The sequence below is a fragment of the Camelina sativa genome, chromosome 9, assembly GCF_000633955.1.
Source record: "Camelina sativa cultivar DH55 chromosome 9, Cs, whole genome shotgun sequence".
Classification (NCBI taxonomy): Eukaryota; Viridiplantae; Streptophyta; class Magnoliopsida; order Brassicales; family Brassicaceae; genus Camelina; species Camelina sativa.
Genome location: NC_025693.1, coordinates 25,013,238 through 25,030,868, shown reverse-complemented (window position 1 = coordinate 25,030,868; position 17,631 = coordinate 25,013,238). Strand labels below are relative to the sequence as shown.

General features: G+C 34.4%; 4 protein-coding genes across 4 annotated transcripts; 2 read left to right on the top strand and 2 right to left on the bottom strand.

Annotated features, from left to right (window-relative positions):
• LOC104712141 lies at nt 4,090-5,227 on the bottom strand. The gene is made up of 4 exons (XM_010428972.2): nt 4,952-5,227; nt 4,674-4,820; nt 4,371-4,571; nt 4,090-4,227 (listed from the first exon to the last, which is right to left on the bottom strand). The coding sequence occupies exons 1-3, from the start codon at nt 5,174-5,176 to the stop codon at nt 4,377-4,379; spliced, it is 567 nt and encodes a 188-aa protein (XP_010427274.1). The 5' UTR covers nt 5,177-5,227; the 3' UTR covers nt 4,090-4,227; nt 4,371-4,376.
• LOC104712140 (exocyst complex component EXO70A1-like) lies at nt 7,904-10,151 on the top strand. Its single transcript, XM_010428971.2, has one exon. It carries the CDS (start codon nt 8,082-8,084, stop codon nt 9,990-9,992), a length of 1,911 nt encoding a protein of 636 aa, XP_010427273.1. The 5' UTR covers nt 7,904-8,081; the 3' UTR covers nt 9,993-10,151.
• LOC104712139 (probable pectate lyase 4) lies at nt 10,206-11,950 on the bottom strand. Its single transcript, XM_010428970.1, has 5 exons — nt 11,753-11,950; nt 11,227-11,578; nt 10,910-11,120; nt 10,752-10,820; nt 10,206-10,660 (listed from the first exon to the last, which is right to left on the bottom strand). Exons 1-5 carry the CDS (start codon nt 11,877-11,879, stop codon nt 10,424-10,426), a joined length of 996 nt encoding a protein of 331 aa, XP_010427272.1. The 5' UTR covers nt 11,880-11,950; the 3' UTR covers nt 10,206-10,423.
• LOC104712138 (ABC transporter G family member 19-like) lies at nt 14,951-17,422 on the top strand. Its single transcript, XM_010428967.2, has one exon. It carries the CDS (start codon nt 15,135-15,137, stop codon nt 17,274-17,276), a length of 2,142 nt encoding a protein of 713 aa, XP_010427269.1. The 5' UTR covers nt 14,951-15,134; the 3' UTR covers nt 17,277-17,422.

The following is a 17,631-nucleotide window of genomic DNA, read 5'->3' as shown; positions in this document are numbered from 1 at the left end:
TTTTAATAATGGTATTAAATTATAAATTTTGTGACTTTCGAGAATGAAAAATATTAAAGTTTGATTTTTTTGTCATGAACATATATCATTTATATCTTGTAAAAGTGTGATGGGCTAGTATATAAAACATGATGTGATCAACAAATTTACCAAATGCGGAAATATTATTTAATATCTCTTGTACGCTTCTCTTCAAAAAAGGAAGACTACGATAATATTTGCCGATTAAGACTGTCGTTTGGTTAACTCTTTGTTTTACCTGTTTAAGACTACGATAGCATTAAACAGGTAGGATGCAGGCTATGCAATGGCAAGCAGGATGACAGTTATTAGACTAGACTTCCTTTTCCCTTTTTTTGATTATTCAGCAACGTCATCCAAGCTTTGTAAATTGTAATCCTTAGTTAACTCTTTGTTTTCAATCCGTTTACTTTCCTGCAGTATTGTAAAATATGTTGTTTGGTTAACGGTAGCCTGGGCTTTTTGGTCTTGGGCTTTAATAAAAAGATCCCTTTGTGAAAAAAAAAAGATTGTCGTGTCGTCAACTAATCTTCAATTGTATTGAATTTTCTATTCCATGATTTAATAAACGTTTGGTAGCATAATTAATGTTATCAGATACTCCTTCTATTTTTTATTAGTTGTTATTTAAGGTTATTTCACACAAATTAAAAGAACTATTAATTTTATTGTTTTATTTTTTGTTAATATATTTTTTAATTTTTTCATTGGTCAAAACATTAAAACAATCGGATAAAATTGCAATATTTACCAAACATTTGCATTGAAAATCTAAAACGACAACTATTATGACACAAAATTTTAACTCTAGAACGACAACTAATAAAAAACGAAGAGAGTATATTCTAACTTCTTCATCTATTTTTTTCTGAACTCCAGGATAGGATATTCTAAAAAAATACAATTTAGTTTTCTCCAACATATATCATTTACTTCAACTTTATATAGTAACCCATTCCTTGTTTTGTTAGCAATTTATCAACGAGCATTAATCATGTACAACCAGATTCATGTATGAAAAAAGTGAAAACGTGTCAAACAGTTTCATCTGTCCTATGTACTTCCCACTTACAACAAAGTGCGGAAAAGTAAGGTACGGGTGACAGGAGAGTGGCTACGTACGTACTCACCTGACGGCAAACATAACAAGGGAAATACTGAGAAACATTCATGTTAACGGCCGTCATGAATCATACTCATGAGATACTCATATACATAGAGACACACACACATGTTTCTACTTTCATTATTCCCACACGTACGACATTTTTCATGCTATAAATGGTTCGTTCATATGATCACGTCAATTCCATATTTTGTTTCGTTCATATGCATATTAAGACGAGCATTTATATCTTGTCTGGACTTGCTTTATACTTAGTTTGTTTCGAAAAATACTTAGGTTCACCTCTAGGGGTGAACCTCTCCATTCACCCCCTCTTCTCTCAGCCAATCAGAATCTTCCATCTAATATTTTATTTCAAAAATAAATTAAAATTAAATTAAAAAGCAAACCAAATTAAGGAAACAAATTCTGTATACTTTTAATTAAAGAAAGTTAAATATTAGCTTGGTTTAGATTTTTAAACTTAGAATAAAATTATGTCGGTTTGGGTTTACAAATGAAGTGGTTAGGGTTTAGATTTTACAATTAAAATGAAATTATATGTCGGTTTGGGTTTACAAATAAGGTGGTTAGGGTTTAGATTTTACAATTAGAACAAAATTATATGTCGGTTTGGGTTCACAAATGAGATAGTTAGGGTTTAGATTTTACAAGTAGAACAAAATAATATGTCGGTTTGGGTTCACAAATGAGATGTTAGGGTTTAGATTTCACAATTAGAACGAAATTATATGTCGGTTTGGGTTCACAAATAAGATGGTTAGGGTTTAGGTTTTATAAGTAGAACGAAATTATATACGGTTTGGGTTCACAAATGAGATGGTTAGGGTTTAGATTTTATATATGTCGGTTTGGGTTTATTAAAGTGCGGTTTAAGTTTTTTAATTTTATAATAATGTATACAGATTTTATTGCTTTATTTTATTAGGGGGTGAATGGAGAGGTTCACCCCTAGGGGTGAACCCAAGTATTGTTCGTTTGTTTCTTATGTTGACAAGTAGGTTGTCAAAGAAGAAAATGGAAGAACAATACTTGGGTTCACCCCTAGGGGTGAACCTCTCCATTCACCCTCTAATAAAATAAGACAATAAAATCTGTATACATTATTATAAAATTAAAAAACTTAAACCGCACTTTAATAAACCTAAACCGACATATATAAAATCTAAACCCTAACCATCTCATTTGTGAACCCAAACCGTATATAATTTCGTTCTACTTATAAAACCTAAACCCTAACCATCTTATTTGTGAACCCAAACCGACATATAATTTCGTTCTAATTGTGAAATCTAAACCCTAACATCTCATTTGTGAATCCAAACCGACATATTATTTTGTTCTACTTGTAAAATCTAAACCCTAACTATCTCATTTGTGAACCCAAACCAACATATAATTTTGTTCTAATTGTAAAATCTAAACCCTAACCACCTTATTTGTAAACCCAAACCGACATATAATTTCATTTTAATTGTAAAATCTAAACCCTAACCACTTCATTTGTAAACCCAAACCGACATAATTTTATTCTAAGTTTAAAAATCTAAACCAAGCTAATATTTAACTTTCTTTAATTAAAAGTATACAGAATTTGTTTCCTTAATTTGGTTTGCTTTTTAATTTAATTTTAATTTATTTTTGAAATAAAATATTAGATGGAAGATTCTGATTGGCTGAGAGAAGAGGGGGTGAATGGAGAGGTTCACCCCTAAGTATTTTTCAAAATGGAAAATAAGTCATGTGGATATCATTATCAAAAACAAATAAAAACAAAAGAATCATGTGGATGTGATATTTTTATAGAGCTATTTTTTAATAAACGTATAATAAAAAAATGAGGGTTTCACTTCCATAACCCTTTTCTGTATCATTTTTCTCTCTATCAAATTAATACTAAATATATTAAACATATATCTGTAAATAAGCAAATACTTAAGGGAAAACATTGATTTTTATTAAATATTGATTAATCTTTATATATAAGTACTTCAGTTCTCAAAAATTTAATCTAACTAGCTGATCTTAAATACCCAGTACAGTAGATATAATTACAATTTTGGTAAATAATCAAATTTAAACCATTTTTTTTTGTGTTTGCCAACAAATAAAAACCAGTTATTTACAGAGATGTACAAACTGATCTCATATTTATTATAGGAGGGGTAAGATCAATGATTTGCAGATAAATTGTCTATGTTTGATTTATTTATTTTAAGATTTAAACTTCCGATAAAAAGACTTCATGCATACGGATTCAAAAAAATTTGTGTTATGCTTTGGATTATTCTACGAAATATCATTAGTTAATTTCACCGAAATACTTTTAACTATCGAGTCTTAATACTACAATATATATATATATATATATATATATATATATATAATATATGTATGTATCATCAATGCTAGTTATGTTAAAATCGACAAAAGAAATGGTAATTATGGAAAATATATTATTAAAGGTGACGAGTAATTTTATTGTCATATTCGTGTTAATTAATACAATATTTACAAAATGATGAAAATGTTTAAAAACAATTTTTAAATATTAGAAAATGGGATTTATTAAAACTATGTGGTCATACTTTTCAAAATGCAAATTAAATGGTACGTAAGCTTTGAACATTACATCACACTCATACTGTCATACATACTAACCCTAAATGGCAAAATCTTCATCTATTTCTCTCGTTATAAACACATACGTAACCTTTGAACATTGCATCATTTCTCTCTTCTGCTTCTCTTTTATCATTGCCTTTTTCATTCTCTTCTTCCTCTCTTCTCTCTGAAATCTCTGGTAAGATATTTCTTATACTTTCTTTCTCTCTCACTGTTTTAATGACTTAGAATAAGAAAAATCCCCATTTTACATCATCTAACGAGTGGTGTCATGGCACTAATTAGTCTAATTTTACCATTTTTCATTGGCGATATCATGATTTAGATAAACATATTTAAGTAAAGATGTTAATGTTTACAGAGCATCAAACATTGACTGGTAATTAAGAGATTACATGAAATACATCTAATAAAATTTTATAAAAACGAGTCCAAGACGGTGAAGCCGGAGTCACCTGCATGCATCAAAAGTTGAACAATCAGTTAACCTCACAAGTTCAACAAACCGAGAGAAATATTATACAAAATGAAATAGAAAGAAAAGCAGAAGATATATGTGTGTAAACCAAAAAGAAAAAATATGTGTGTAAAAGCTCACCAGCAATCAGTCTTGTGTTGGCCTTAGCCTGACCATAGAGACTGAAATCTCATCACCACATCGCTCCACCTTTGCTTGGTACCGTTTAGGTACTGAATCTGGTGATGAAACTTCTTTCGCAGAAAATGTTATATAATACATAATACCTCTACATGCCGCTGTATTTGCTTTCACATGCTCCACAAACTCAATTTTGCTTCCCTAGGAAAAAAAAAAAAAGAAAAGAAAGATCAGTGATCAAAGATGGGAAAAAAAAACCATCAGAAAGCTGAAAATATTATACGAAGAAGACCAAGTTCTGACAGTTTCGTTGTTGTATACGTCAATGGCTGTCTGTGTAAGCAGTTTGAGCAACTCTTCCTTCCTCCCAGGTGGATGATAATGTTGTTCCCAGGCAAAATTGAAGGCAAAGAACTTGTAGCCCAAGTTGTCCCAGTCCACATCAAACCCCTGGAATATATGAAAATTGATTAAGCGTCGGCTCTTAAGGCCACTGTCAAGCAAACAGAACAAAAAAAAAAACAGAGTAACATGGTTCCTAGATCTGTCTTAACATCAACATAAGACTAAATCAAAAGTACCTCGCTTTTCTGAAACTGGTCGTAGAAGATATCGCACTGTCTCCTATACTCGGGATCCTTTGAGCTGCCTAGTGGGAGTAGTCTTTCGCCGGCGAAGAAGAAACCTGGTGGAGGCTCTGCATTTGCCTCTGTCTCTGCATCTTTCTCTACCGTCGGCTCATTTGGTAGTGGAGAATCGAACTCCGTCGAATCTCGGATTTGGAAGGAATCGGCATCACCAGCCATGGCCGAACAAACCCTAGAAATGTCCTCTGCTTTATTTTGGAGAATATACTGTTTTTCTTTTTCTTTTAACCAAATCTCTTATATATATAATTATATATATACATACATACTAATTTTTGTGATATAAAAACAAGATAAAATTACTAAAAAATGTATTCATTAGCTTAAGAAACTTTATTATTAAATAGAAAACTCTCAACAATTATCTAGGTTTTTTAAGAAAAATATTTTACTTAACTTTCATATTTAATATATTAATATTCCTATTTCTAAATATAAATTAATTAAATTTTATTTTACATTTAATATCTAATTTTAAAATAATTCAGTTGATTTATTAGCAAAATTGTAGTTTTAAAATATTTTTTTTCTTATGTTAAAATTAGATGTATATAATTTATCTTCTATTTTAGGTAAACTCTTTTTTTTTCTTTTAAACCAAATCTTATATATATATAAATATATATATTTTACATATACTGTACATACAAGGTAAAACAAGGTAAAATTACTAAAATATCATAAATACATTCATTAGCTTAAAGAAAATTTACATAATTAAATAGAAAAATCTCAACAATTATCCAGGTTTTTTAGAAAATTATTTACTTAATTAACTTTCATATTTAATATACTAATATTTATATTTCTAAATATAAGTTAACTAAAATTGGTTTGAAATCTATTATATAAGTTAAAAATTATTCAGTTGATTTTGTTTGCAAAATAGTTTTAAAATAAACCTTTTCTCATATTAAATTTATATGTATATAATTTAACTAAGTATAGTATATCAATCTCAACAATTATCCAGGGTTTTTAGAAAATTATTTACTTTTCGTATTTAATATACTAATATTTCTATTCTAAATATAAATTAATTAAAGTTGATTTGAAATCTATTATATAAGTTAAAAATTATTCAGTTGATTTTGTTTGCAAAATAGTTTTAAAATAAATCTTTTCTCACATTAAATTCATATAAGAGACCTAAATCTTACACATTAAAGTGTAGACATGGGCATAATATCCAAACCCGAGGATCCGATATCCGAACCCAAACTGAAAAGTCTAACTCGAATTCAAATTCAGAATTTTAAAATATCCGAATAACTCATAAACCTCTTAATTCGAAAATCCAAACCCAAACATGTACCTTAAATTATCCATAATAGTACTACTAATAATTACATGTACCTAAGTGTCTAACATTTGAATTTTTGAATATTTTAGATATTTGTAGATATTTAAACTATTTTAATGTAAATTTAGATAAATATCCAATATTTTTAATTATTTGGATATCTTCTAGTAGTTTGGATAAATTTGAATGTACAAATTACGATTTTTTGGAACTTAAACTAATCCTAATCCAAATCCAAACCCAAAACAAAATCTAAAAATAGCCGATATGCTATAAGTCTATACCTGAAAACCTGAAATATCCGAGTTAGGCTTAAACGGAACCCAAATGGGCTATCCGTCTTGATATTTTTATGGGTATTTTTTTATTCACAGGTAAAGTAGGTAGCCCACACATTGTTATCGAATTGAAAACTAAAGTCCCATATGCACACTCTACTCTCTGAGTCTAGCAGTATCTGGAGCTGGGCGAAAAAGATAATACTGTCAGATTTAAAATAAAATCTTATGAGTTTGTTTGTAATCGAAGACCATGCGAGTCTTCATTGCTTTGTGGACTGAAGATTCCACTTAAAAAAAGACAACTAGAATAACTAAATTCCTTATGATTTGGTTCTAATCTAACCACATCGTGAAATAATTCTGTCTATAATTTTAAAATTAAAGAGAGTCGTAACAAAACGTAGACTAGCTTATAATGAGTAAGCCAACTCACATATACAAGTCGTTGAAGCCAAAATGGGTTGAAATATATCATGTAAGCTCAGTTGACTTTGGTAAAACGAATAACATGCGAATTGCTAATGACTCCGGTATGTATTGTATATCTTTCATATCACAGTTTATCGAGTGCGTATATTTGACTTTTTCTTGCAAACTTGATCTTACTTACCTAACATGCGAATGTCTTGTGTTTGTGTGCATATGATATGTTATGTATTGGCAAAGTTGGAATATAACTTCATTGTTTTTTGGGTCAAGAAGATAATAAGTACGTATCATCATCATTTTCGATCTTCTTTTGGTCAAACGAAAATATATTAGATTTTATATAAGGCTACAAAAATCAACTGAAATATTTTGTAGCACTTTTATCTTTAACTATTGAAATAAACATATAGCTGTTAGTTTATAAGGACAACGATAACAGATTATAATGTTATTCATTACTGAAGTGCAGACGTTGACGGACACAAAACAAAAACTGAAATGCAGACACGCGTTTTTCTAATAAGAGAACGCTGAATATCTAATCTAGAATTCGGACTTTTCTAGTGAAACTTCTATTAGTTTTTTCTTTTTTTCGTCAAAAACTTCTACTAAAATACAAAATTCGAAACAAGAAAGATACAAATATTACGAATGATGCTATAAAAAAGTCAAATTGATTGAAAATTTGATTAAAATACATATATAAAAGTTATAAGTTGACAGATTGAAATGGTCAAATTCTCCTAGATAGACGTGTATAGCAAAACATTGTCGCCAGATTAAAATTTGTACTCTAGTTAATAAAAATACATTTAAGGAGTATATTATACATCAAAGTCAATAGTCTCTATATTCACAAATCACAATCACAGGTAAGCACATCTCATCGCTTTCAATCTCAATAGTCAAAGACCAATCTCTCTATATATATAATTGTTAAATACCATCTCCCTTAACAAAATATAAAGAGTAAAAGCCAAGTAACACCATTTTTGAAAAACTCCTCGTTTTCAATTCAGGAAAAAGAAAGAGAATACAGAGCTTTTCATCAATGGCGAAAATGGCGAAATTTTCTTTCTTCTCTTCCTCATCTCCTAAATATACTCCTTCTTCTCCTTCTTCATTCACTTCTTTCCCTGCTTCTCCTCTGAACCAGACTTTTACTCAGTCTATGGTTGAGGAAACCATGGAGAAAGCAGAATCTGTCATCAGAAAATGGGACCCGAATACGCCTTCCTTCACCAAGATCGTCTCTCTGTTCAACCATAGCAGAAGAGAGGCCAAAGAGTTCATCAGATGTGTCCGTGATTTGCGCAGAGCGATGCACTTTCTTGTCTCTGAAGACTCTCAATCTCCAAAGCTTGCTCTTGCACAGACCCTGATGCAGATCGCCATGGCGAGACTCGAGAAAGAGTTCTTCCAGATATTATCTTCAAATAGAGACAGGCTTGATCCCGAATCAGTTTCCGGTCAATCCTCAACCTCCAGCAATTCTGAATTTGAAGATTTTATGGGATCTGACGACGACTATGACAGTGACAATGAGTTGAGGAAAGCTGGTGAATCGATCACTAAGGTAGAGAAAGCTGCAGCTGTGGTGATGTCTGACCTAAAGGCGATAGCAGAGAGTATGATCAGTTGTGGATATGGTAAAGAGTGCGTAAAGATTTATAAGCGGATCAGAAAATCAATCGTAGATGAAGGACTGAGCTTGCTCGGGATAGAAATCTACAAAGGCTCCAGATTTCACAGAACGGACTCGGTCACCCTCGAGCATATGATCAAGAACTGGATAAAAGCTGCAAAGATTGGAATTGCCACGCTCTTCCGTGGAGAAAAACTTCTTTGTGATCATGTCTTTTCTGCCTCTAATTCAACAAGAGAGTCATGCTTTTACGAGATTGCAAACGAAGCAGCCACTAACCTTTTCAAGTTCCCTGAATTTATTGCCAAGGAGAAAAAATCTCATGAGAGGATCTTCCCGCTAATGGATCTGCAAGCTGCAATCTCTGATCTCTGGCAAGACATAGAGATGATATTCCACTTCGATGCAGTAGCTGGTGTGAAATCTCAGGCACTCACAACGCTGCAAAAACTAAAGGTCTCAATCCACAATGCTCTCACGGACTTTGAATCAACCATTCAGAAGGATTCCACGAAAGCCCTTACAACTGGAGGAGGGGTTCATAAACTGACACGGTCAACAATGAGCTTCATCTCTTCCCTTTCTAAATACAGCGGTGTATTGTCTGAAATCCTTGCAGACCATCCAATCCCGAGAGACACCCGCCTGCTAGAATCTTATGTCAGAACTCCAATTTCGGAAGATGAACAACAAAATCACGCACTCTCGGTCCATTTTGCTTGGCTCATCCTGGTTTTGCTATGCAAACTAGACACCAAAGCAGAACATTACAAGGATGTTTCTCTGTCTTACCTTTTCCTTGCTAACAACCTTCAGCTCATCATTGAAACGGTTCGTTCAACTCAACTGAGGGATCTCCTTGGTGATGATTGGCTCACTAACCATGAAGATAAACTCAGCGCCTATGCTGGGAATTATGAGATAGCAGCATGGTCCAATGTTTTCATGTCTTTACCAGAGGAACCCACAGACCTATCACCAGAGGAGGCCAAAATATATTTCAGAAGATTTCACACGGCATTTGAGGAAGCATATATGAAACAATCATCACGAGTTGTACCAGATGCAAAACTTAGGGACGAACTGAAGGTTTCGATAGCAAAGAAACTTGTACCAGAATACAGAGAGTTTTACAGGAAGTACTTACCAATGCTCGGCCAGGAGAGAAATACTGAGATCCTGGTGAGGTTCAAGCCAGATAATTTGGAGAATTACATCTCCGATCTATTCCACGGAACACCAATTCATGCATCTTCTTCTTTTTCTTCGTCTTCGTCTTCTTCGTCTTGGAAATCGCTTGGTTGTGTTTCAGGCTGAGAGACTCGATCCATGGTTTTGGCTGAATGCTCCATTCTACATGATGTGAAATATAAAAAAAATGTACGGCTACTTGTGTTTGCATTGTGTGTACAACAGAAAATGAGAACGAAAAACAACATTGGGATTTTATTTACATAATTTCTACTGAGTTCGTCATCTTCTAGATCTAAGGAAAAAAATCTATGAAACGCTTTAACAACTAGTATAGTCTATAATAACCAAAGCTGATATAAATCTGGCAAAGAATTTGAATCAGGGATTATACATTCAAGAAGCCAATTACTTATCACAAAGAAGAAAAATGCATCAAAAATCACACACAACAGCGTACTCTGAAAATGAAGTGCTGACGAACAAAAGCCTTATTCACTTCTTGAATAACTTAGGAAGAAAATATGATATGCAAGAAAACAATCGGATCGCAACTGTTACTTAGGAACTCCATGATCTGAAGGACGGGATAAAGATTGCCAACCGGTACAAATTTGCATAATTTGCTTGAGAGTTTCTGATGGTGGCTCGACAGTCCATGTCGGGTAGTGCTCGCTTGGATGGAACACACATTCTTCACTGGCTCCTGTCAACAAGGAAGCTTGAGCTCCGTTCAAGAACAAGTCATTTTCAGAACGTACTAAACCAGCTCTCACTTCTTCCTTGTCAGCAGCCTACAAACAAATCAACACAAGATGATGATGATGGTGAATTCACAAGAAGAACAAGATTTTCTCTAAATGCAAGTGAAAAGCAAGAATCAACCTTTTCTGGGTAGTATTCAAAAGTTTTCTTCTTCACACCTGCTTCGTATATATTGCATTGAGAGAAAACCTGATTTCAGAAACACAATTGTTCCTCAGTTGAGATATGAAGCAATGACATAAGATCTACAATTGGAATCTAGAAAAAGAGATTTTTACCTGCGCTTCTACGCTAGCACAAACAGCATATAATCCCCAGTTTCTTGTATAATTGTTGTATAAATGAACTTTGCCAAACCTCAAACGAGGTTGCCTCTGCCTGGTTCCATCAAAGAAACAATGATGAATGGTAACTCGGATACATCTATCATCAACATGAGAAGGATCTGCTCCAATCAGCATCGTCTTATCATGCTGTGCAAAATAACATCTGTAGAAACAAAGATGCAAAAAACATTAATCACCAGAAAAAGACCCTACAACAACAACACTAGCTTCCTTAACCATCCAAAAAAGAAAAAATCATCTAGTCTCACCTAGAAACAGTGATATCAGTGCTTTGTCTAGTGACATCAATAAGCCCATCATCGTAATCGCGTAAGCTACACCGATCAATCCAAATGTGTCTAGACTTTGGTTTAATCTGAATACCATCAATATCATGACCTCTACCACCTTCAAACTCCAAATTGCAAATGATGATATGCTCACATTCCTTTAGTCTTATCCCTTTCCCAGTGAGCTTGATTCGCTGTCCTCTTCCATCAACCGTCTTGTAAGAGGATACACTCAAGTATGAATTGAGATGAATAGTTCCAGAAACTGCAAACACAATCCATAACGGCTCTTTCCTCCTACCTCCTTCACGAAGAGTCCCAGGTCCATCATCTACACATAAATCAATCTCAACATCTTTCGAATACACAAACAGATACGATGTCTCAAATCAAATCAAACCAATGCATCTCACAATCAAATATGATCATCGGTGAAGGATCGAGCATAACCAATATATATAGATTCGTAGATATGTGTGTGTTTACGAATAAAAAGACATCTCACCTGCGAGAGAAGTGACGACGTAGACATCGCCGTGGAGACCACCGACAGCGAAGCGGCCGAAACCCTCGGCACGGCCAGCTAAAGCTCTAAGGCTACAATCGGCATCGGCGTATGGTAGCGACGCCATCGTTCGGTGTTACTGCGACGTCGTTTCGTTATGTTTCTGTTTACCCGTCGGTGCTTGAGCGACAAAGTCACAAACACGACAAAAGTAGATTCTTCTCTAGATCGAGATGATTCGGTTTACCAAACCGGTTTGGACCGGGTAGGACTTTGTCAATTTTAAAACATGTCATTAAAATTGAGCTTATCTCTCCTATTTTTAGTAATAATATTTTGATATTTTCAGTCGTTCCAGCTTGGTTCATTTTCTAATAAATGTCTATTTCATTGTTTGTTTCATTGATTGATTTCGTTAATTATGATTGTGTATATTGTTGGTATCGATCAATGTTAAACCCTGAGGTTCTTGGGAGAAAACTATAGGACTAGCGGTTTTGGATACACAAACCATAGATTCAAGGTCGAACAAGAGCGCGTTCTTAACTCTTAAGAACATATATATATATATATATATATAATCTTTATTTGGAAATCTAATACATTGGGGTAGCTAGAGATGCAACTTTGAATCTTTGATCTGCGATTCATACACATACACTGAGTCGATCATAAGCAGAGAAGTTTGTGCTTGATAATAATAATGATCTATCATTATAAGGCTATCTTTTGTAAGTTCATATGGTTAGGTCTCTCAATTTTTCAGTTCAAAAGTATTATTGGTTGAAAACTGAAATAATCCTACAAAAAAATTTATTCTTACAAATATTTATACTAACCGACTGTTTTTTTTTTTTTTGGCCTCAATCGAGGCTCCGTGAAGACAAGAAGACTTGAGAATCAGTTCAATAATTGACGGTTTCTTGACGACTTCATCTTTTCTTTGAAAAGCAACTATGAGTGAAGGTTGTCAGAAATTTAGAGATTCTATAATCGTTTTATTTACAGTTTTGCTGATGTCGGATCATGTTACCGAACTAGGACTGATGTATTCCTTGTTCTTAGGGATAAAGTTTGTGGTTATCCGTTTGTCAAGATATTTGTTTTAATAATAATCTCCATGTGAAATGAAAAAACCCGACTGTTTTTAGATTTGGGACCTCCCGAATTCTCTCATCTGAGCCATGCTTCCAAAACAACCAAGCAAATTAAATTGCCGTCACAATCATACTTGTACCGACGGAAAATAACTAATACCGTGTGCTTGTCGTACTAATTTACATGTTATGATGCTATACGATTTAAGAAATTATGGGCGATAAAGGATTGAAAAAGTAGTTCTTGCTATTGAAGGGTAGTTCTTATATAGAAACATTGCTTTAAACAAGATTTGGTACCATGTCCCAGCAGCTTTGAAGTGATAGATCATAATACATTAATCTAGGGCGGGTGGACTAGTGCAAAATTTGGTAATGGGTCACGTGGACAATTCGATAGTCAGTTTTAAACAAAACTTTGCTTTAAACTTCCTATTTAGCTAGTAATCTCTCGTGCTAAAAAAAAAGTTCTATACTGTATCTCATAATTCGGTTTCTTAAATGTTATTTATTTCATTCCCTTTAGGAGTATAACTGTAGAATTAGCGATTGTGGTGGACACTCAAAACCATAATTCCAAAAACGAAAGAATGTGTATACGGCCGTCAGATCCCTGCTGATCGACGAGAAAACAAATAGTACTAATTTTAGGTGTTATGATTTGAAACTTGTAATTTGTACTACTATTAGTCAAAGAAAAAATGTTTTAAAATGTTTTAATATAGAAAAACATTACTTTAAATAAAACTTGGTAGACGTCCCAACTTTGAGAGTTAAACAAGCCTAATTGCATTTATTCCAAGCATGTACCACGAATTAAATTCAACAATCACAATTTATAGTATTTCTTAAGTACAGTTATATCGAAAATAATTTCATGAAATAATAGTAGAAAGATAAAAAATAATTAATGAAATCATGCATGTACGACGGCGATGTTGGTGGTGGTTGTCGTATCCTACGAGCCACACACAAATTATAGTTAACTTTTTACTCTTTTTTTTTCTAAAAGAACTAGTATAGATTTTTTAACTTGCAAGTTGTCACTTTTTGTTTTCTTTGGTCAATTACTTTCTATTATTGTTAGTTGTATTCTGAGTCTCCATTACAATGATCATACCAAACAAACTAGATTAATCATGAATCCAACTCAATTGGGCATTCGAGTTTAACCAATTAGTGGAGAATTGGGTATAAAGTGGAGTACCCATACCAAATTACTAACCGTTTTGTGGAGCCACATTGAAGAGAGTGAGAGACGTACGTGAGTGGTTCTCCTACTAGCTTTGACATCAACATCCATTGTATCTGTATGCCGTATGCGTTACATGCATGATTAATTTGTCAGCGCATTCCTCAATGGTTTCAGCATGGTTCCTTACTTCCTTTCAATAAATAATGTTTATCACTTCTTTTCTTCTCTTTTGGATTTTTTCATGCTATACACATATTCATTAATCTATATTCTGTATGTTTCCGTGTTCATATTTGAATAGGTAGTTAGGAGTGTAGAACTAGCGGTTTTGGATGATTCCAAAACCATAATACCACCAAAACAAAAGAATGTGTGTATGGGCAATCAGAAAGAATACTAACACTTACATAATGTACACATGCTTTGGTTTCCGATTTAAAAAGCATAAGATGGAATGATCAGGGGCGGATCTTGGTGCTTTAGTGCAAATTCCACCAATTGAATTTTGATAATTTTCATATTCTGTATATAAAATAACTATATAGTTCTATAATATTATGATGCACTAAAGTATCTGTTGGATCTGCGCGCTCTTCTGGACGATAAAACTTTTCGTCACTATTGGTTGCTGATACCAATTAACAAACGTGTCACTGTGTTTACAGAAACACAGCTTCAAAATTTTGTTGATGAGTCATATTCAAATGCGACTCGTGGCGCAATGCAAAAGCCAAAATCAATATACTTTTAGTATCTTGAATTTTTTTTTTTTTCAAGTCTGATCAAGAATTTAATGACCACGTTATTATTCACAATTTTTTTTTTGCTTCTTAGTTCTTACATACATTTAATGTCGAAAACCAAATTTCTGAATAAATTGTCGACTCGCTCGTACGAGCCATTAACGTTAAATTTCTTTCAAATTTTTTAGTTCAAGAAGTTATAACACACCAGTTACATATTTTCTTATAAATACACAACGTTTCGAACTATACGTCGCATCATAAATATACCATTACTAGAAGTGCTTTCTTATTCCACCATATTTTCACCATCAGTTTGATGATCTATAACCGACGCTAGCTGTACGATGAATCTATCACTTAGCGGTAGAAAGATTGCTATCGGATCACCTACGCTCGACGAGTTACTGAAAGATTGTGACAGTTTCCGAAAAGGAGATTCCCCCGACAGCGAAAAAAGCGATGATCCAGCTCATCACGTGATAGATGTCGAAGCCTTACACCTAAAACCTGTCCCGTTCGTCCTAGCCTTCAACAATCTTGAATACGACGTCATACTTGGACGTCGTTTTGGTTTCTCACGTCGAAGCGGAGTAAAGACTCTACTTGATGATGTTTCCGGCGAGGCTTGTGACGGAGATATCCTCGCCGTTCTTGGTGCAAGTGGAGCAGGTAAATCTACGTTGATCGATGCATTAGCGGGGAGAGTTGCTCAGGGAAGCTTAAAAGGCTCCGTAACTCTAAACGGAGAAAAAGTTTTGCAAACTCGACTGCTCAAGGTCATATCAGCGTATGTGATGCAAGACGATCTTCTCTTTCCGATGCTTACCGTTAAAGAAACCTTAATGTTCGCTTCCGAGTTCCGTCTCCCGAGATCTTTATCCAAATCCAAGAAGATGGAGCGTGTTGAAGCCCTAATTGACCAATTAGGGCTTAGAAACGCGGCCAACACGGTAATCGGGGACGAAGGACACCGTGGAGTCTCTGGCGGAGAACGACGGCGCGTTTCAATAGGAATCGATATTATTCACGATCCTATCGTCTTGTTCCTCGACGAACCAACGTCGGGATTGGATTCTACAAACGCGTTTATGGTGGTGCAAGTTCTGAAACGTATCGCTCAAAGTGGCAGTATTGTAATTATGTCGATCCATCAACCTAGTGCTCGTATCGTGGAGTTGCTTGATCGGCTTATCATCTTATCTCGTGGTAAAAGTGTGTTCAATGGATCTCCGGCGAGTCTTCCCGGATTCTTCGCCGATTTCGGTCGTCCCATCCCGGAGAAAGAGAACATCACAGAGTTCGCTCTTGATTTAGTTCGAGAACTCGAAGGATCCACCGAAAGAACCAGAAGTTTAGTTGACTTCAATGAAAAGTGGCAACAAAACAAGCTCAGTTTCAGCCAATCTGCTCCACATACCAACATGTTCGAGCTAGACAGCCCATTAACCTTAAAAGAAGCCATCAATGCAAGTGTTTCTAGAGGTAAACTAGTCTCAGGCTCATCTAGAGACAATGTTATCTCCATGGAAACAGTATCTTCATACGCAAACCCGTCATTGTTCGAAACATTCATCTTAGCGAAACGGTACATGAAAAACTGGATGAGGATGCCCGAGCTTGTAGGAACGCGGATTGCTACCGTAATGGTGACTGGCTTTCTGTTAGCCACTGTGTATTGGAAGCTAGACCACACTCCAAGAGGAGCACTAGAGAGATTGACCTTGTTCGCTTTCGTTGTGCCAACAATGTTCTACTGTTGTTTAGACAATGTCCCCGTTTTCATTCAGGAACGATACATTTTCTTGAGAGAGACAACACACAACGCGTACAGAACATCTTCCTACGTTATATCTCACTCTCTCGTGACTCTTCCTCAGCTCATTGTCCCTTCCTTAGTGTTTTCCACGATCACATTCTGGACTGTTGGATTGAGCGGCGGCGGACTAGAGGGTTTCTACTTCTATTGCCTCATAATATACGCCTCTTTTTGGTCAGGATCCTCCGTCGTGACCTTCATATCCGGTGTTGTTCCCAATATCATGTTAAGTTACATGGTCGCCATTTCCTATCTCGCCTACTGTTTATTGTTGAGTGGATTCTACGTCAACCGAGATCGGATACCGGTCTACTGGACATGGTTTCATTACATTTCACTGCTGAAATATCCATATGAGGCTGTCTTAATCAACGAGTTTGATGACCCATCTCGATGTTTTGTTACGGGAGTCCAAGTATTTGACAACACTCTTCTCGGAGGAGTATCTGATTCCGGGAAAATTAAGCTCCTTGAAACTCTCGGTAAGTCTCTGAATACGAGAATAACAGAGTCCACCTGCTTGAGGACCGGGTCTGACTTACTTGCACAGCAGGGTATTACTGAGTTGAGCAAGTGGGAATGTTTGTGGATTACGTTTGCGTCAGGTCTTTTCTTTAGGATATTGTTTTACTTTGCCTTGCTGTTTGGAAGCAGGAATAAGAGGACGTGAAGGTTACTAGTCCCCACAAATATGTGTGCATTAGCCAAGTAATTAAGTAAAAAAGTTGAAGGATAAGTCTCCCAATGATGTAATTTTGTGATCTAAGTTGTTACCTTTGTATTTGTTTCATCTTTCTTTTGTTTGTGTTTTTTTTTTTGATAAAAAAACTGTAAAATTAATATTTCGATTGATACAAATAAAATAAATTGAAAAAAAATGAAGAAAAAAGAAAGTAGGAAAGTGAGGCGATGTTTGATAAAAGTGATAACTACAATTAAATACTACTAGGTTCGGACCGCACGTACGTGCGGGGTTGATTTCAAAAACTAAATTTGCGATCAAATTTGCAATATTTTATGTATGT